The 20,499-nt window shown below is 34.5% G+C and overlaps 3 protein-coding genes across 3 annotated transcripts; all 3 read right to left on the bottom strand.

The window, feature by feature from the left end:
- Nucleotides 1-1,048: 1,048 nt before the first annotated feature.
- Nucleotides 1,049-5,571, bottom strand: LOC133294495 (uncharacterized). Its single transcript, XM_061493175.1, has 6 exons — nt 5,556-5,571; nt 4,872-5,063; nt 3,636-4,751; nt 2,827-3,149; nt 2,142-2,724; nt 1,049-1,071 (listed from the first exon to the last, which is right to left on the bottom strand). Exons 1-6 carry the CDS (start codon nt 5,569-5,571, stop codon nt 1,049-1,051), a joined length of 2,253 nt encoding a protein of 750 aa, XP_061349159.1.
- Nucleotides 5,572-11,912: 6,341 nt separating this feature from the next.
- Nucleotides 11,913-16,456, bottom strand: LOC133294468 (ATP-citrate synthase beta chain protein 1). The gene is made up of 16 exons (XM_061493145.1): nt 16,338-16,456; nt 16,121-16,223; nt 15,837-15,902; nt 15,622-15,745; nt 15,390-15,524; nt 14,641-14,701; nt 14,497-14,573; nt 14,213-14,368; nt 13,986-14,114; nt 13,712-13,844; nt 13,474-13,601; nt 13,118-13,223; nt 12,929-13,005; nt 12,762-12,832; nt 12,371-12,655; nt 11,913-12,104 (listed from the first exon to the last, which is right to left on the bottom strand). The coding sequence occupies exons 1-16, from the start codon at nt 16,435-16,437 to the stop codon at nt 12,029-12,031; spliced, it is 1,827 nt and encodes a 608-aa protein (XP_061349129.1). The 5' UTR covers nt 16,438-16,456; the 3' UTR covers nt 11,913-12,028.
- A 2,185-nt stretch (nt 16,457-18,641) lies between these two features.
- LOC133294494 (uncharacterized) lies at nt 18,642-19,475 on the bottom strand. Its single transcript, XM_061493174.1, has one exon. It carries the CDS (start codon nt 19,473-19,475, stop codon nt 18,642-18,644), a length of 834 nt encoding a protein of 277 aa, XP_061349158.1.
- Between the last annotated feature and the right edge of the window lie 1,024 nt (nt 19,476-20,499).

The following is a 20,499-nucleotide window of genomic DNA, read 5'->3' as shown; positions in this document are numbered from 1 at the left end:
TTTGTTTATTCTTACTTCAACTCTCTCTTTGTAGGTAGGATGAAGTTCAATCTCATCATTAATATCAAAATCATCCAGCTATTTAGACCAAAAGAAGAGTTAATTAAATACATCGTACAACTTAACAATAATTTATATAAAAAAAAAAAATACATCATAAAACAACAACAAAAATGTTTCCACGCGCCAATTGTTGTGATACGTGGAAATGGTCATATGGACATTTTAATATTGGACCAATCGGGTAAGAGCGTCCTCGCAACCTCCTTTCCAGCGTTTGCTTCAGTTAGCTAACCTACTATGTCTTTTTAGTTTAAAGTCGCTTCATTCCCATTGGTTCATTCTCCCACCATCACTTTTTATATATATATATTTTTTCTTTGTACAGAATATTTTCTCTTCAAGAAGACTCCACTTTTTTTAGTTTGATTCACACAATACTGCCAATATTTTTTCAGTTTTTCCTTTGATTGCAAATTTTGGAATGTGCCATCCGAAAACAATATGAAACAAAATCTTAAGTAAACAATACACTTTTTTTTCTTCATATTTTGGGTGATGATTATTAAATATTCTCCCTGTATCTGGGTATGTTTTTAGGGGGGAAAAAGCAACAAGTTATAATAATTGATAAAAAATTAAAAAATAATTTTTTCATTTTTCCTTTTTTTCTGTATGTATATATATTTTTCATAATTTTAATGTTTAGTTTTTTTATTGAATAATTATAACTCAACCTATTTTTCTCTTAAATATACTGATTATTTTAAAATTTACTTATTGGCTGGAAAATTAAAAAAGACCCACGTTAATTCTATTTCTAAGGAGTAAGGACTACAGGTCATACGTGGGAATTTACTTTTTTGTCAAATGTCAAAATTCTAATTCTTTTATTTTTTTCATTTTTTTTATAGTAAAAATAGAATATCATGATAAAGGGATACAGCCGCCATTCAACTAAGCTAAGCTTTATCAAAAGGCCGAACGTCTGAAAAGGAAATCACGGCTTTGTTGCCTTAAAGCTGTCTAAATCAAATAATGTTTGCGTTCACTCTTTCTTAGGTAGGTAATCTAACAATCAAAAAATGATTATGCCGTTAAAAGAGAAAAACATCTATTCTTCTTCTGTCAAAAAAGAAACCTAACGTTTTCAATTGATCGTATCCTTTTTCTTTTTTTTGTTGGTGTATTACTTTTTTTTTTTTTTTTTTTTTAAATAAAGAGGGGCTAAGCCCCAGAAACAGAAAGAAATTACAAATCAGAAACTAACAAGCTAGACATATTTCTAGCATCAGCAACTATAAGTTCCATCAACTGAGGAGGAGGATCTTTAAAAATCTTGAAATGGAGATTATTAGTCTGCCCAGCTTTAGCTAACCAATGAGCACATTTGTTGTTTTCTCTCTTGGTATGAACAAGATGAATAGTCCAATCTGCTTTTAACCATAATCTCAATTTGCTAGTGACTTGAGAGTCCCTAGGATCTTCATGCTGCTCCTTTAACATCTGGATGGCTTGGCTAGAATCACATTCTAGTTCTATTCTTTTTAATCCTGTTCCTCAAAGCAGTTCCAAACCTTTCAGTAATCCCCATAATTCTGCATCAAGAGGATTGCAGGAACCTAAATTACAATAGAAGCTTCCCAAAAAGGATCCATTGTGATCTCTTAATATACCACCACAACTAGCTTTTTTCATGCCACTAGAAGAAGCTCCATCACAATTCAACTTAACCCACCTTTGCTTGGGGGCTGTCCAAACGCTATCGTTGGAATCACCACTACGCTGATAAATTCGGGCTTGCAGAATCTGTTGGACAAACATCCAAATTGAAGCCTGCGATTGCTCATCATGACATAAATGATCTTCATGGATCTCCAAATTTCTCCACTTCCACAAAAACCAACAAGTAGTAAAGAAAATATCCCTCCAGTCCTTCACTTTATTGGAGGACCACATGTTATCGATATTTAAAGTCAACCAATCCTGCAAATTCGAATTCATAAAGGAATTGGGTATCGAACCTGTAAACCAAGATTGCCAAATTTTCCTAGCATGTCTACAATCACGAAGAACATGAATAATAGTTTCCTCATGATTTGGACAACTTGGACAGACATTTGAACCTCCACACCACTTACTGGTTCTGCTGCGCACTGAAAGTTTAGCAAGCAAAGTCATCCACATAAACACTTTCACTCGTTCAGGTCCATTCCACGACCAAACTTTTTTCCATAAGCTAGTGTGAACATCTGCTGGGAAGTTCATAAGATTACAGTAAGCGACCTTAACCAAAGAAGTTGAGTGATGATTATTGATCCAAACTAATCTATCCTCCCCATTCCTTGGAATAAGCCAGAGATGATTTGTTACTGCATCAGCCAAATCTGACTCCAGAAATTGATGAACAACTTCAAGACGGAAACCATCATCCACCATGTAATTTGCAATTGATTTCTGACTCTCCTCCCACGGCACCTGATTGCTCGACAACTGCTGCAAATTTTCCTCCCATCCCAACCAGTTATCAGTCCAAAGCTTTACTTCAGAACCATATGCTATTTCCCATCTAAGACCAGCAAGAAAATTACTCCAACATTTAGCAAGATCACACCAAAGTTTAGAGTCATATGATTTTGCCTTTATACCTCTCCTTAAGTCTTGACCTCTACCATACTTGGCTACTAAAATCTTAACCCATAAATCATCTTTCTTAGTTAACACCTTCCACGCCAGTTTATGAATATAAGCTTCATTTTGGAGTCAAAGATTAATTATTCCCAAACCACCTCTATCTTTGGGTTTATACATTTGATCCCAAGCTACTAAATGAGCCCGCCTTCTGCTATCCTGATCTCCCCAAATGAAAGCCCTTTGTATCTGCTCAATTTCATCACAAAACGTTACTGGTAAAAGACCATTCTGCATATGGAAAGAAGGGATTGCAGCAATGACTGATTTCACCAAAGTAACTCGACCAGCAAAAGAAAGGCAATGGCTTTTCCAACCATCCAGTTTTGAACGTATCCTATCCTTGATAGCTCCATAGTCTGCTTTAATATATCTCCCTTGTTTAACAATAGAGCCTAAATATCTGCCAATACTAGAAGTGCGCTTAAAGCCCATTCTGTTGACAATCCTTGCAGCAACTTGAGTATCAGTATTGGGGGAAAAATAAATCAAAGATTTATTTGCACTAACACTTTGCCCCGACATCTCACAAAAGAGATTAATACAATCCATAATCACCTTAGCTTGCTCCATATCTGCTTCCGCAAAGAGAATGATATCATCTGCAAATAAAAGGTGGGATACACTCGGCCCTCTTCTGCAGACTCTAATAGGCTTCCACGAACCCATAGTCACTTTTTCAGCGATCAAGTGGGAAAGCTTCTCAACACACAACACAAAAATATAAGGAGAGATTGGATCCCCTTGACGAATTCCTCTCTGAGGAACTATGCAATCCGAAGCCACACCATTTATCAAGACCCTCGAACGATTAGAAGTTATAGAAGCCATTATAACACCAATCATCCAATCAGGAAACTGAACTTCAATAAGCACTTTATAGATAAAACTCCAACTGAGTTTATCATAAGCTTTTTCAAGGTCCAGTTTGATTGCCATTGTACCTTTCTTTCCTTTTACTCTCCCCATAGAATGAACCAGCTCCTTTGCTACTATAATATTATCCTGAAGCTGACGATTTGGCACGAAGCTAGCTTGGTAAGGAGAAACTAAATTCTCCATTGTAAGCTTAAGCCTATCCACAATGATCTTGCTCATACCCTTATAAATGACATTACACAAAGAAATAGGCCTGAATTGAGAAACATACATTGGCTTAGGAACTTTGGGGATCAAAGTGATCAGAGTACCGTTGACTTCCTCAATGCTGGAAGGGTTTTCTGCGTAATACTTGATATCTCTCCAAATCTGTTCACCAATAAATTCCCAGTTCTTTTTGTAGAATGTTGCGGTATAGCCATCCTCCCCTGGAGCTTTCGAATCTTTCATAGAAAAGAAAGCTCGTCTGACTTCATCTTTTGAAATTGGAGCACCTAAGTTAATAGCAGTCTCATCATCCACCTTTGGCCAAAGAGTCTGGACCCAAAGACGATCATGGTTTTCTTCAGAAAATAGTTTAGAGAAGTAAGCATTTATTACCCGTGCAATGTTGTGATCTTCTCTAATCAAGTTTCCAGCATCATCTTTCAACTCCAAGATCTTGCTCCTTCTACGTCTAACAATTGTTTTTGTATGATAGTACTTTGTATTCCTATCTCCTTGAGCTATCCAAGTAGCACGAGACTTTTCAAACCACAAAAGTTCCTCCTGTTCTAAAACTTGTTCAAGTTCACCCCTTATCTTGCCTTCAATCTTTTCTAAATGGCTTTTATTCTGCTCAGAAATTGCCCTCTGGATACCTTCAAGCCTACCAATCAACTTGTTCTTCTTATGATGGATATTACCAAACACATCTTTATTCCACTGCTTAATAAGAGGAGTGAAATCACGAAGACTATCAACTGTTCTTTGATCCTGACGCCAGTTTTTCTTGATGAAATTGTTAAAAAATTGATGATCCAACCAAAAAGAATGAAAACGGAAAGGGCGTTCCACCCCATCAACTTTGCTTGGCTCTAAGGTAATAAGGATAGGATTATGGTCACTGTTAATACGAGGAAGCACTCGAACCTGGCCTTCATGAAACATCAACCTCCATTCAGCATTGCTACAAGCTCGATCTAAACGTTTAAAGACTCTATCTAAATGAAGAAATCTTGGTCCTCACCATGTAAATTTAGAACCTATTCCTTCAAGATCAATCATCTTTATATCAGTTAGAAGAGAAGAAAATTTATTACATCTGCTAGTATCAACTGGAGCACCACCACGCTTCTCACTTGGAAAGGCAATTTCATTAAAATCACCTGCAATTAACCAAGGAACCGAGATATCTTCTGATAACTGAAGTAAATCATCCCAAAGTCTCTTCCGAATTTCTTCTCTAGGACTTGCATAGATAACAGTATAAAGAAAAGCTTGTTGGTGTATTACTTTACATCAGTATTCAGTTGATCAGTTAAAAAATAACTTTTTTATAGAAAAAAATATTTTTACTTTTTGCTATAGAAAAAGTCTCTTTGCTACAGTTACATAAAAAATAAGTGAATTTTATTAATTTTTTTCATTCTCTTTTCTTAACAACCAGACCCACTTACTTTTATACAATAATGATAGAGAGATTTTTTTGCAACAAAAAATAAAAATATTAAATCGTTTTTTATATGGGTTTTATTAATCTCATTTAACATAAGATAACTATGTTGTAGAGAGAAAATAGGTGAGTCTCATCATTACAAGAAGAAAGTGAGGTACAAAAATCGAAGTGAGAAAAAATAAGAGATGATATCTCATGTGAAAAATGAGTAATATTTCCTTTTTTATATTATACCATCTCTTAGTTTTTAGAAAATAAAACTGAGCCAGAGTATTTACCATAACTTTGTTCTAAAAATAAAAAGCCGCGAGCTTGTGTTGCAACTTGCCGTAAGTCGTAACCATCTCCGGTTTTTACCTCGTTACTGTTGAATTTGTACCTTGTCACTCTCGGATTTGTTGTTTTGTACCTTGTTATCCTAATCCATTAGATTCGCAAGTGGTAAAAAAGTAACCAACAATTTTTCTTTTTCTTTTTTTGGGTGAAACCCACACAATTTCTTAATTCACTCTTGTAATTTTACCACATAAAATCTTCCCCTCACTTGAACGCAGCTCCTCTGCCTCTGAGAGTGCCTTTATCTCAGAGGTTTAAAACTTCGAATAGAAGTTAGGCGTATAATTTCTTAGATGATTATTATAATGAGTATTTTGCAATGAGTAATGTTTAGCAACTTACATTAGTCGCATTTAAAAAATGGGAATTACTAATAATATATAAGAAACGAGAGAAAAAAATAAATAAAAAATATAATCAAAATGTAAAGTATATCAATTATGTGGGAGAAATGTTGCGGAATACGAACATTTACCTTTTGCGGTATGTTAATATTTTACTCTCGAGCTGCTGGATGGGCTCGTGCTTCTTACACATATTTATCTTAAATGTTTGGAATAATTAAATAAAAATTAATTATAGTAAAAATATGTAATTATTTTTCATGCCAAGTGATAATTTAGCTATAAAACCTCTTGTAACAAGACAGTTGTATTTTTTATTTTAAGTATTCATTACCTTGACTATATTAAAATTTTGAAAACATTTTATAAATGGTACACTATATTATAGATAGGAAAAATTCTAATATATTTGGAATAGTAATATTTTCAACAATTTCAATTTAATTTAAATTGTATTTTATATCATTTTAAATTTTATTCGTTGACATGTATTATTATGTTATATCAGGATCGATGTAATATATATTTTCATGATGCATAAACATTTCTGATAGAGAGATCATTAAAACAGTATCATAAGATAATGGATAGGAACTTCAAACTTCTGATCTGCTGTTAGGTGAAGCAGTAATGAACTAGTGATGATCATCAACCTTCCTTCTTTCTCTCTCTCTCTCTTTTAAAATATTGCGTGGTTTCTTTCTCTTAATGAAGCCTTGTAGAGATAAAATTATCTGCTAAAGAAACAACTCATACCTTAATTATTAGGGGTAAGGGGTTGGTTTCGTGTACATCATAAATATATAAGGGCGTGCACGCACAAAACTTTGGGAGGCTTCAAAGACACAATAGACAAAATGGAATCTTGTTATCTTTCCCCATTTAGAATATATATTCCTTTAAAGAGAAATAAAGTTAGAGTTGCATGCTTTTCGAAAGGTTACTTTTCTGTGAAACGGAATGCACCATACTATGATAATGGTATTCGTAACTGCATCCTTATCTTCTGTGATGAGTAAACAGTAATATCCTCAAGCGTTCGGTTCGAACCCAGCATTCACAGAACTAGAGATTTTTTTGACCTGGCAAATGGCAACTTGTCATAATGAAAAGACAAAAGAGCTATTAAAAAAAATAAAAAGGCAAAAACTAAAAGTCTTGCAGTCAACAATTTTTAATATGCTTAACGACTTAAATTATTTTTGAAAACTAATTTGATAATTTATATGTAAATGCGTTATTATATGTCATATTTTATATGATATGAGTATATCACATTTAGAGCATATATTATATGTATATTTTTTTTACAGTAAATTTTATGTGACTCTACTTTTTTTGCCCCTCTCTTAAAAGAGTAGCTGTTGTATAAAAAATTAGGGTGACTAAAGGTTTAGGGCTATGATGCACGGACACGGACACATGACACGACACGCTGACACGTTAATTCTAAAAAATGTCATATTTTGACACGTTGTAACACGTTTTGATATTAAATAAAATTTTTAATATATAATATAATTTATATTTAATACATATAAGAGTCCATAATAAGTCATATAACTAATCAAATATTTAAATTTTATAACATAAATATAAATATAAATAATTTTTCGTACTTTGTTAAATGACGCAAATGTAGCATTGTAATAGGGGATAGTTATTGCTTTTTTTGACTACAAATCGAAACATTGATAGTGCTTTTTTTTCCCAGTAAACTCAGGGTGTTCCCATTCCATAAAATAAGAGTAATTTCTTCGTGACTTAAAATAAGAAAGTTTTTATTACTAACCTTAAAATATTTCTTATAAATAACTTCATCAACTATCCTGATCCTGAAGTTGAAATCCATTTAACAATTGAGCTACACGCTTAACATTGAAGGCGTGTTTGGTAGCCAGCTTATTTTTGAATGTCCGGGAAAGGCAGGTAGGGGAAAATTGTTACCTGCGTTTGGTAGCCCCAAATCTATAACTTCACTGTCGAAAATTGTTTACGGGAAAATGTGAGTGTTTGATAATTTTGGTACGGATTGACAAATATGAAATCTATAAAATATGGGGAGTTTTTCGCTACGCGGGGAACCAAAAAGTAGGACGCGAAGTTATTGACAAAACTGACCTTGTCCTTATACAATCTGAGGATAAGGTCTTCGCAAAAGAGAACCACATGCTACTCCCATTAGAAGGTATACTTGTAGATTGTTGAAATCTGGGCTGCATGCTTTGAACATGCTACTCCCATGGTGGAACCCGTAAGTAACTATATGGGTTTTTTTTTCCGCTAAAAAGTGGGATATTATTTTGCAGAGCTCCCACCAAAGCAAAGCTGGGTTATTTTGCAAAGCTCCCTGGCGTCAATAGATCTGACTCACTTCAAACTCAGATCTGTTTCAGTTTGTCTTCAGGAACGAACGTTAGAAATTTTGAATCAAAAGGGTAAAGCTGAGATTCCCACTAATATTTCATAATCAACCAAACACAAACTCAGCAAAATAACCTTAATTTTTCCAGGAAAATATAGGTCTACCAAACAGTTTTTTAATAATATTTCAGTAAAATATATTTCCGGCTACATTCCAGTAACAATTATTTTTCAGATAAAAAAATATTTCTCCTCTACCAAACGCCCCCTGATGTATTTTTTGTTTTGGGAAAAGTGTGTGTCATCTTAAAGGATGTAAAGTTGTGTCATTTTAAAAGAGAGAAAGAGATAGATAAAGGAGGAGATAGTTGACAAAAAAAATAAAGATGTAAGTCTCATCTCTTTGTGAAAGTGAAATAATATAACTTGTATCATTTAAAAGGATAAACATTTTTTACTTTTATTTTTTTAGTACAAAACATTGATGGTACTTTTTTTTGGTAAGCTGGGTAAAACACACCACAACACAAATTAAATAACTAAAATACGACGAGTTCTACAAACAGAAGCTAAATCTGCATCAAACAGCAGACCAATTTCAAGGGGAGGGGAATTAAAAATACAAAAATAATCAGAATTAACATTCATAAAAAAAAAATTTGTCAGCCAATCTGCACAAAAATTTCCTTCTCTGAAGGTGTGAACCATATGAGCTCTCCAATCCTTTTGAATCCATGTCCGTACTCTAGAAATCAGCTGATTCTCACGGACTACATCACCATTACTAGTGAGAGCAGAGCAATAGCTGATTTAGAGTCACTTTCTACAATAACATTCCTCCGTTCATCTTTTCAATCAAGTTCCGAACTTTTAAATTATCCCAAAATTCTGACGTCACCACAAACTGCCAATCTTTAATTACCCTTTACGGCTCCATCAGTGTTTAGCTTTATTCAATTGTGGCTTCCAACTAACCAAGATATCCGAATGATTTTACCAATACGAAGTGCTACATTGCCAGCTGGAATAGGTGGAATTTTCAGCTATCATCAAAGCAACTTACTGACTTACTGACTTACTGTCCTATAATGCATGCATTGGAAGTGCCACCAAGTACTAACAACTTGGCATTAGCTTGGGTTTTAGTGGTAGGATTTTTATTTTTATTCAAACTGTTAAAACGGAATAAGTAATTGTGACCAGAACAGTAATGTAGACAATGGAACCTTGCTTAATTAATGTATTTAAAACTGGTTTTGTCTCGATAACTAATCTTGATTTAAAATTAATTGGCACAGTTTTAATTTTAGAAATTACACCTGACATGTTTTTTGAATTAAACTCGGTTTCAATTGATGCTGTACCAAATAATTCGATGTCATATAATATTTTAAAATTTGTAAGAATTTCAATAATGATAAATAACAAAATTTGTCAAATTAGTGTCTTTAAATTATTTTGACTTAATTATAGTTTAATATTTTAAATTTATATATTTTGTAAAATTATCTTGTCGTCCCGATTCAAAAAACCCATCGTTAGTCAGAACATGCTGACCCCACAGGCAATAAAACGGAGAGTTAGGACATATTTGAAATTTGTTTTGAAAAATAATTTTTTGATTTTTAGAAGAAAAAATATAAAAAAAAATCTGTTTGATAGGATTTGTTTTGTTAAATTTTTTTAAAAAATGTAGCTATTTTTTTGTTTTTAAAATAATTTAGATAACATATCTGAGTTATTTTTATTTTATATTTTGAAACATATCCTTATAAACCATTTTTGGAGTTGCCAAAGCTATATCTAATAAGAACTTTGTCATGGGAGAAGAATAGCACGGCAGTCCTGACGAAATTTCTGTCATGATGTTCAATTATGCTGCTGGGTCATCGTTGAACTCTCTTTCTCCCTCAAACAGACAAGCATGTTAAAAAACAATAATACTATGAGTTCTACTAAGAGAAGATAAATCTGCATTAAACAGTAACGTGAAGAATGATCTCTTTTTCATATATATCTTCTGTGGGTTCCTCGTTTCTACTATCACTGTTGATGGAAAAATTTGCAGCAAATATATTTACGTAAGATACAGAGCCGAATCTTGAAATTAAAAAAAAATAAAAATTTCAAGATACAGAATCGGATCTTAGTGGAAGTAAGTGTTGCTGCACATTTTTTGATCTGGAGCAACAGGAGAGCTATTAAAGCCATCTTCTATATATGTATATGTAAGATTCTATTTCTATTATAGAATAAAATCTTCTAGAAAATATATTTCAAACTAAAACCCAAAGTTACTGCTGTAAAAGCTACGAAATTTTCTTCAGTCATGTTATCCATAAAATATAGAGTAAACACCATTTTTGGTCCTTGACAATATCTACGAAATTCTTTTTAGTCCCTGACAATAAAAAAGGACCAAATCAGTCCCTAAAATTATGAAAAAAGGGGCCACGTTAGTCCTTATGTCAACTCCTCCGTCACTGATGTGGCCCTTTTTACATACTGTTAGGGACTAAAAAAGGTGTTTACTCTATATTTTATTGTTGAATAATAAAAATAAATAATTTTCCAATTCGTGATGGTCAGAACTCTGAATGGTGAGCACAAGAATTAATACTACGCAAGCCTAGGAGCTCATCAAACCATTATACTTAACATCTGCAATGAAGTTCTCGAAGAAGACATTCACTCACCGGTACTTAACACGGTAGATAGTAAACTTGAAGCAGGCAAATATTTTACAGTTTCACGCAAATGTGGAAACAAATACTCAAATAGAGCATAAGCAGTTTCTTTCAGGATAGAGAACAATGGCAGGAGATGGATGCAGTTCAATCCAACCGTGAAGTCCGCAGCAGCTGCTCATCCTGTAAGCATTTTCTCTCAACAATTTCGCAGGGCAGCCACTTGGTTATAGAGATGTGCAAATGTTGACCGAAGAGCTTTTCATATACTCTACCATAGCTTCATCAGTGAGCTTCAAGATTACATTTGGCTATATATTAACCAAAGCCATTCACTAGGTTGCTGTAGCAAACAGGTTCTGTTTTAATGCAAAATAGCAATACGAATTGTTAGAATTACATCTGACTTTCACTTTCGATCTTTTTTTTCCCATTCTTACACACTAACAACGACTTCAACTCATACAGTATCAAAGATTAGTGATAAAAATGACTGATTTGATACACGCTGCTTGATATAATATAAGAAAATTGTGTTGCACCTACTTATGGCCTATTAAAATTGTTATTAGAATACATATATGTGTTCTATAAAAGTTATGTCGTAGGAAAAATGATTATGTTATGTTATAGATATTCGTTTTGCGTGCGGTAGTTTTTTTTTTTCTCTTCAAAACATGTGGGCCCCACAAAATGTTGTGTGTGTAGAAAAATTTTTGTGGTCATGTTAAATGATAAATGCAAACCCCTACATATATACCATATAAGTTTAAGATGATCAGAACTTGACAAAATTGCAGAATAATGCCCTCTAACTTAGCGATCATTTCCTTTTGTAGCCAAAATAGAAAAAGATCATAATATTCACCAGGAAAAAAGAATAATTTTAAATTAGACATTCCTTAACAATTTTTTAATACAACTTACAAATGGAATATGCCTCAGCACCAATAGATCTGTACGCTAGCTAACGGCTAAAAAAAATAATCATTCCAGTATGATGCAAGTTTTCCCAAAAATTTGCTGATTAGAAGCATGACAAAGTTCTTCAAGCTGGCCACAGAAACCCCTCACTTTGTGTAGAGAACATCCTCCCATGGGTGGCGGTAGAGCGGTTGTTTCAATCTCTTTTGGTCAAAGGTATGCCTGAAATTTTTAAATAAGGAACAATGAATTATACCAAGTCATGAATACTCTGTCTTTTTCTTTTTTGTTAGTTTCTGTGTTTTTGGAGGTAGGGGAATTGTGGATAAACGGGAAAAGTTCTAAAACTACAATAATGTTTCACTTGTTTGACACCGAGCATGGTTGTAACTTGAGCATATATATATATCCAAAATATGCTATTCATGAATTACCAAAATATTAAACTGCTCTTCATGACAAATATGGATTATTTAAATTAAACTCACCCAATCAGACCAATGGTGCGTGCCAGAACAAAAAGCCCATTCAGATAGCCAATTTCCACAATTTCATCAACCTCTTGTTTAGTGAACATTCCACTACCAGCAAGAAGATCCAAGAAAAGTGACCCGATGGCACCATCTACGTTTAGAACTAGGTTATTTGCCTTTGTAAGGGTGTAATTTTCAACTTCAACAGCATATTCCATATATTTCACTGATGGAAAATGTGCGCGCGCAAACTTCTGTAGCAGCTCGACTCTCTTATCTTTGTTATCCCTATTCTTGATTCTGTTTTACAGAACAAAAGCAAACTTCATACATTTAGATTTTTATAATAACATCAAGAAAAACAGAATAATTATAAATTAGTAAATGAACTGGCAGTATACATTACCTGTGCCCTATTCCTGGCACACGAATGCCCTTCTTCTTCATACTTTCAACAAATTCGTAAGGTGTAAGGCTCTGCAACAAGAAAAAGCATAGTACCACGTTAGAATTGTAGTTGGATGATCAAAGATGACATATGGCAGCTTAACATGAAAAGGCTATTGATCATACTCTGTCATAAGCATCCTTGAAGTAGCGAGCAGCATCATCAATGGCACCCCCAAATCGAGGACCAATTGTAAGCAAACCTGTTTCAGAAGTGCATACCATTTAATGAAAATATTAGCACGCAGAGATGTGGTCACCTAATCAGATACTAAGCTTACTACAGCAGTAGTAAGACTGACGGCATGTATTTACCTGATACAAGACAGGAGACAAGGTCCTTCCCAGCCCTTGCTGTCACTATAGCATTGTGAGCACCAGAGACACAAGGACCATGGTCGGCACATAGCATGATGCATATCTGACCAATGTAGCATATCAGAAAAATAGAAACTAGAAGATGATATAATTAGTTTGCTTTCAAAAACAATATGTACATGAAAAAAGAAGAGAAAAAAAAGGAAAGGAAAAAAAAAAAAACTGACAGAAAAATGACGTATCCAAAAAAGTTTGAGCATAAACAGTTTCACATACGTAAGAGACAGATACACAGAGAATGAGAGAGAAAAAATCAAGGAAAGTTCCACAGACTGGAGTATTGAATAGTCTACCTCAATAAATTGAGTACAATAACGGGGAAGGCTGCGTTTGAACCACAAAAGAGAGATAACATCACCGACACCATAACCCTTTTCAATAATGGACGACATGGGTACACCAGCATAGCAAGGCTCCTCACCTTTAGAAAATATTGAAAGAGAACTTTAATTTAACTAATAGGAAGCAAAAAGAAAGACACCTCATTTCTAAGTTGCAACTTACATACAACATCAATGCATCCCAACATACCTCTATCATCAGAGATGGTGGAAATAATATGAGTTGGAGCACGAACTTTTCCACTCTTAATTGCAGTGTTAAGGTCCTCAGGGATTAGTGGAGGAGTAAATTCCTTCACTGGCGTGATCTGCCCTTCTTCAACCTAACAAAAGAAAAGCCAACTATGATATTATAGCTAATATAAGAAAATGAAGAGACTTCATTAAAATGTTCAATCCTTCAGGGGATGGGGACAAGGTAAAAATGTCAGTTAGAGAGATGGAAAATCTCAAGATAAACTAACCAGTTTGTCAAATGTTTCCTTTATTGCAGCTTCAAAAGCTTCATATGAAGTGGGAACAACAGCTCCAGCTTCCCTCAGTGCCTGATTCTTTGCTTGAGCAGACTCCATCTCACCACCACTTTTAGCTCCCTAATTTATACAAGTGCCAATGGACGTTAGGAGTTTAGCCTCCTTGTGATAAATGCTTTAATTGAGAATTAGTCAAAGATAATGGAGCAGTGACATACAGCATGACCAAATTGTACTTCAGATTTGAAGAGTCGTGCACAGGTTCCACTAACCCAGGCAACAACTGGTTTGGTTACTTTCCCTTGTTTTATGGCTTCCACTAGAGAATATTCATCACGCCCACCAAGTTCCCCGAGTACTACCATCATTTTAACCTGAGGTTAAGTATAATGTGAATGCAGACAGGTCATTGACAAGAAAGAGATATAATCCAAAATATTGGCAATTCTTTAAGAATTGCAGATATTATATGCAGTACCCCAATATGAAAGCAAAAATTTACCTGTGGTATGTTGTTAAACCGCAAAACATGGTCAGAAAGTGTGGAACCTGGGAAAACATCTCCTCCGATGGCAATGCCTATTACAAAACAGGATATAACTCAAAACTAGCATTAGGAAATACGGAAAGATAAATTCAGCAGTACCTTCATAAATTCCATCAGTTACACGGGCAATAGTGTTGTATAATTCATTGGACATCCCACCCTGCATTTCAATAAGGCTGTCTTCTCTCAAAACCATCAGTGTATACATTAGACCATACCAAAAGAAATAAAGCTCAAATTCCAAATTTCTAGTGACTATAAACCACCATTCGGTAATCTAACATTGGAGAAAAGCAATTTCACTTGCAAAATGTAAGCACATCATCTTAGCTATATTAGCTAGCGCCATTATTTATCAATAAAAGGGAAACCTCATGCTATATAGCTCCCGCTTTGAGTAGGATCCAAGGGAGGGTCAGACACATTGTGTGGGTCTTTAGTAGGCATCCTTACCTTGCATTTGCAAGAGGATGATTACATGTTCAAAGTTGTGACCTCTAGATCACATGGCGGCAACTCTAACAGTTGTGACAAGGCTCCCCTTCCCATTATTTATCAATAGGTAGGGGGCGGGGGGGATAATAGCTACTAATAATACAAATCCTATCATGAAAGTTAATTACCAAGTGTTAGGCTATTAAGTAGCACTGCAGTTCTAGTAATAAATAGATACATCACTCTTAAACCTTAATTTCCATTCTGAAATCAACAATGAGAATGAGTGTTCACCAAACTATTAAAAGGCAAGTAATCTCTTTGATTCTTTCACTTGAGTATTAGATAAAAAGGTCTATTCTCAATATGAGAAAGATGACAATGAATTAAACGGGAAGTGAATAACTACATACAGATTTAGAAACAAATCCAACAGATCCAGGCCTATAGAGCTTGCAATGAATTATATTGTCAATTGTTCCAGCTGTGTCACCTATCTTAAAAGCACCAGCTTGAATGCCTCCAACAGTGGCTGGGCCAATAACAACCTAGCACATCATCAGCACTAAAATAAGTATTTCCAGGTTAATTTAATCAGCTATTAAGTTGATTTTATTTTATTTGAATTTCCATTTCTCATTTCACCTTATTGTTTGCCCGAGCATATGCAATCAATTGCTTAGTGTCTGACTCAGGTACACCTTCAGCAATAATAGCAACAACTCTAATTGTTGGCTGCTGCAAAGCGACCATGGATGATGCAGCAGCACTGCAAGTATATCAAACTTTTCTCATTGCACCATGCAATAAGATGCCCCTAGACTCAAAACAATGAATAATTTAATAGTAATAATACAAACCTTCTAAATGATGCAAAATTGATGAACACATCAGCAGTAGGATGAGCAGCACAAGCTGCTTCGATGCTGCAAATTAAGTCAACATATGGGCCAAGAACACATTACAATCAGACAAACAAGAATGTCATTCATTACAGGCTACATTATATTTCAGTAGCATGTAGCAAATAGTAAGGAGATCACCAAAATGAAGAAAAAGCACTCCTTGACTGTGTTCAAGTCACCAAATCCAAATTTAAGGCAGAAAAAGAACAGTTAGTGAATTATGAATGAACAACACATACGCAGCATGAACTGGGATTGCAATTTCCTCCAGACCAAAAAAGAGCTTTTGAAATCCCTCAGAACCAGGATTAATTATTCCAGCAACTGATGGTGTTTCCCTACCTGTGAATACAAAATTGGAGATTCCATTAATATTAAAAACAGATTAATGTAACTCTATAATTTGCTACTATTTGTCTGGAAGAATATTAAGATGATAAAGTTGATGATACAAACCACAAAGAAAGTCAAAATCAAGCATCCGCTGGATGGGAAGTTGCTTGTAGTTGTAAAACAAAGCTTGTGTATTACGGGAGAATAGTTGTCCAGTGGCCATGACGAAGAAACAGATAGATCTGATTACATACCAGTGCATTACTTTCTAGATTGCAATAGAAACTATTAACTGTTTAAAGGAAAATTTGGGACCATACCAAAAGTGATATTTAAAATGTAATATAAAAAAAAAAAACACTCCTCGTTAAACCTGACTAGCGGGTGTGGGGTGAAGGAAATCCTTGTAAGCATAAAATGTAATATAAATAAATAAATAAAATTAAAATATAAAAAATTATAACGTATTCTCTAATCCAGTCAAAATCACACATGGAGATTGATATCTCTCTCCAGGATCAAACATAAATGCAACATGCAAATTTAAGAAGATAAATTATTTAAGATACGTAGGTTATAAAATAGCAACGTGGCTCTTAAGGTCGACTGACTCATTCGGCTAATAGTTACATGTAACTATTCCAAGATCAAAGGATTAATAAATAAACAATCAAAAAGACATATGGATTAGTGATGTAACAAAACAAAAGAGATCAACCAGACTCATAATGCGAAAAAAGCCAAAAATCCACGAGGCATGAAGTTATCACACTCAGAAAAGGAAGAGAACAAACCAGACTATGAAATCTCTTTAACTAGAAAAGAAAAAGAGCAACACATACAGCAAACACATTTACAAAGAAAAACAAAACCCATTACTCATTCCCTTTAGCAAATAACCACAAGAAAAAAAATGATGCAAAAGTGCATTATTGAATTCGCAAAAAGGGAAACACAATAAGCAAACTTATCAACGGAGCAGATGCAAAACCAAAACAAGTTTTGAACTTCCAAACAGCTACCCCAACAAAACAGACGTGGCACGAGACATTTAATTAAATTAACTAAAAGCTAAGGCTCATCAAACCCACAAAAACGTAACCCGCCGGATCTCTAAGCAAAACCAAATCTGCCGCAATGCACGCGACGGAATCCATTAAGATTTCCCAAACTCCAAACGATCCACGGAAACCGAAATTTCGATTCTAACATCAAAATTAAAAGAGAGAGAGAGAGAGAGAGAGAGAGAGAGAGAGAGAGAGAGAGAGAGAGGATATCGTGAATACGCAGATTTTCTGAAATTCCGCAGTTTTCAAACTCAGCAAAAAAAGAAACAACGAATGGAGAATTAGGAATGCAGCATATCACTGTTCAGCGCGCAACGAAAACACAGAATCCAAATGGTGAAAACGTTAACTCACAATGACGGGATTGGAATCCACAGAGGAGAAACGGAACGGAGATCTGAGATCGCAAAAGAGAGGGAGAGAGAGAGAGAAGCGGGAATTAGAGTGTACCTGATTCACTCGCTTCGTAGAATCGAGTGGGAAGAAGGAAAATGCTTGAAATTCGGACAGAGGGCTAGAGAGCAGTTTTATTATGTAATGAAGTTGAGAGTGGCCACGTGGCGAATGGTAGTTAGTTCACGAGTCACGACTATGACTAGTTTTATTTTATTGGTTATAAATCATTCCACATTGTCGTTGTCCATGTTTCGCTGCACACATTTTACTTACTTCATTTGCGTAAAAGAAGATGCACTTGGGGCTGGTTGGTCTAGGAGGAGGAGCAGAATTGCTAGATTGGTGGAACTGAGTCATGACCTGACCCAATGTACGTTAAATCATACTTTTATTTTTCGTTGGTCATCATTTTTATTAAAAATATGCTCACTAGTTTCATCTACATTAGTATTAGTATATTTTAGCCAACCAAGGATTTACTTGTACATATTTATAATTTTATACTAGTGAATTACCCGTGTATTGCACGGAAGAAGAAAAAAATCAATTTGTTTGTCTCGTGAGAACTAACGCAACACATGTAAGATGCTAAACCTGCATTTTTTATCCTTCAGTATAAAAGGAATCAATGAGTAATAATGTACAAATCAAAGTATGAAAGAAAAAGGCACACGAACAAATGAGTACAAATAAAAACTGTCATAACAATACCTCCATATATTCATGACGATGGAATATTCTTTGTTCAAAAATAGCATGTGTGTATGAAAAATGATTTCTGTATGAGTAGAAAAAGTTAGCAGTTAAAAAAACCAAACGGTAACGAAAATAAGTAAAAAAACACTCCATTGCCATTTTTTTTTGTCTTTACCTGTACCAAGCAGTGATGTTATGTCATAGTAGACTGAAGGAAATTCACGACATTAATCTTTGAAATACTTCCTTGTAAACTATATTAAGGGTACTATTTGTGACAACCGTTTTCATCAAGTATCAATATATTCAATCCACGCTTGCTCTTTACTCTAGACAGTGCCACATATAATTGCCCATGAGTGAAGACAGGTTTGGGGAGATAAATTACAACATGAGAAAGAGATTGTCCTTGGCTCTTATTGATAGTCATGGCAAATGAAACAATCAGAGGGAATTGTCTTATTTGGAAGTTTATAGGAAATGTGTGACTTGATGGGCTCATCGTCAGCCTAGGGATTAACACAGTTTCACATATATTGCTTCCTGTAAGAACAATTGCCTGAACAACATGATCCCCCAATTTTGTAATGAGCAGCCTTGTGCCATTGCACAAACCTCTGGACTGATCAATATTTCTCAATAGCATTACTAGAACTTTAACCTTCAAGGTTAATTTATGATCAGGAATCCTCGAACACGATAATGTATTTAAGATCTCAGGTGTGAATTCATCATCTTCAACAGAGGAAGCCACATCTTGCTTCAGAATTTTATCAGAACTCAAAAATATCATTTCTTCAGGAATCATCGACATCAGGTGCTCGTTCAGCATAGCAACATCGGACAATTTAGGAGTTAAGATAGCACGTTCTTTGAAAAACGTTGGATCTAAAATATTATCCAAGAGATTCGGATAAACAAAATTAACCATATCTGAAACGGGATCATCTGATGTTGTAATCAACAATTCATCTGGAATTGTTATCATCGATTCTCCATCTTCATCATCTCCAAGATCACCATCCCCAACTTTAAGTAGCCACTCAGAAAATTCTCTTATTTCCTTCACATCATCGGTGGTACTTCCAGAACTAAGACACATGTTCTTGGTCAAAGTTAATAAATGACAATAGAACCATAGATGAGAAGAATTTATGGTTGCATTTACTATCTCCTGTCTGCTGCCGTGAGAAATGACAAGTAATATTTGCCGAAAGTCACCGCCTAGAACTACAATTTTTCCACCAAATGACATATCAACGTAACTCGTGTCAGAAAATCTAAAAACATCTCTGAGTGTTCTATCCAGCAATTAATTTGAGACAATAGTGATGTTGATTTTATCACTTTATCTCCGTAATATTTTTATTATATAAAAGTAAATAGAAAATTTAAAGTGAACTTATCTTTAAAATAAAATAATTAAAACGTATCTATATTTAATTTAATTTAACGTGTATTATATTATTGAATAACTAAAATTTATAAATAAAACAATTCTTACTTATTTACTATAAAAATAAGGGGAATGAGCACGAGAAACTATTCCACTCCTGCAGGCTGCAGATACAAAAATCTATCCCATCAGCTTTTCTTTTTTTTTAATTTGTGTCTCACAATTTTTTTGTTTCATATGGAGGATTATAAGTTTTTCCTGTAATAAACACAATATCAACGAATTCTTTTTAGAGTAAAGACCCAAATTGGTCCCTGACAAAAAACTCGGTGCCCAAATTAGTCCCTCACAAAAATAAACTCGTTAGATAGTCCCCAACAAAGTGAAACAGGACCCACGTTAGTCCTTCTGTCAATCCAAAACTTACGGTGTCAATGACGGTGATGACGTGTCACGTTAAGTGACATGCTGGAGGCCACGTGGGTTGAGGAACGACGTCGTTTTGAGAGACTCATCCACGTTGGTCAGTATGGTCCCTAACAGTTTTAACAAAGGGGACCAGTATGGTCCCTAACATTTTTATCGAGGTCCTTTTTAGTCCCTGCTAAAGTTTTGTTAACATCAGTGCCACCATTTGTTATTAACACACCAGCAATGTCATTTCCCCTTGTACATGCTCATATTAGTCATGCATAACACAATCAACTTCTGCATAATTCACACCATGACA

This window comes from Gastrolobium bilobum, unplaced genomic scaffold (assembly GCF_033153095.1).
Source record: "Gastrolobium bilobum isolate Gb01-03AN ecotype WA unplaced genomic scaffold, APGP_CSIRO_Gbil_v1 utg5188, whole genome shotgun sequence".
Classification (NCBI taxonomy): Eukaryota; Viridiplantae; Streptophyta; class Magnoliopsida; order Fabales; family Fabaceae; genus Gastrolobium; species Gastrolobium bilobum.
Note: the sequence above shows the minus strand (reverse complement) of the source record. Positions and strands in the feature narration are given on the sequence as shown.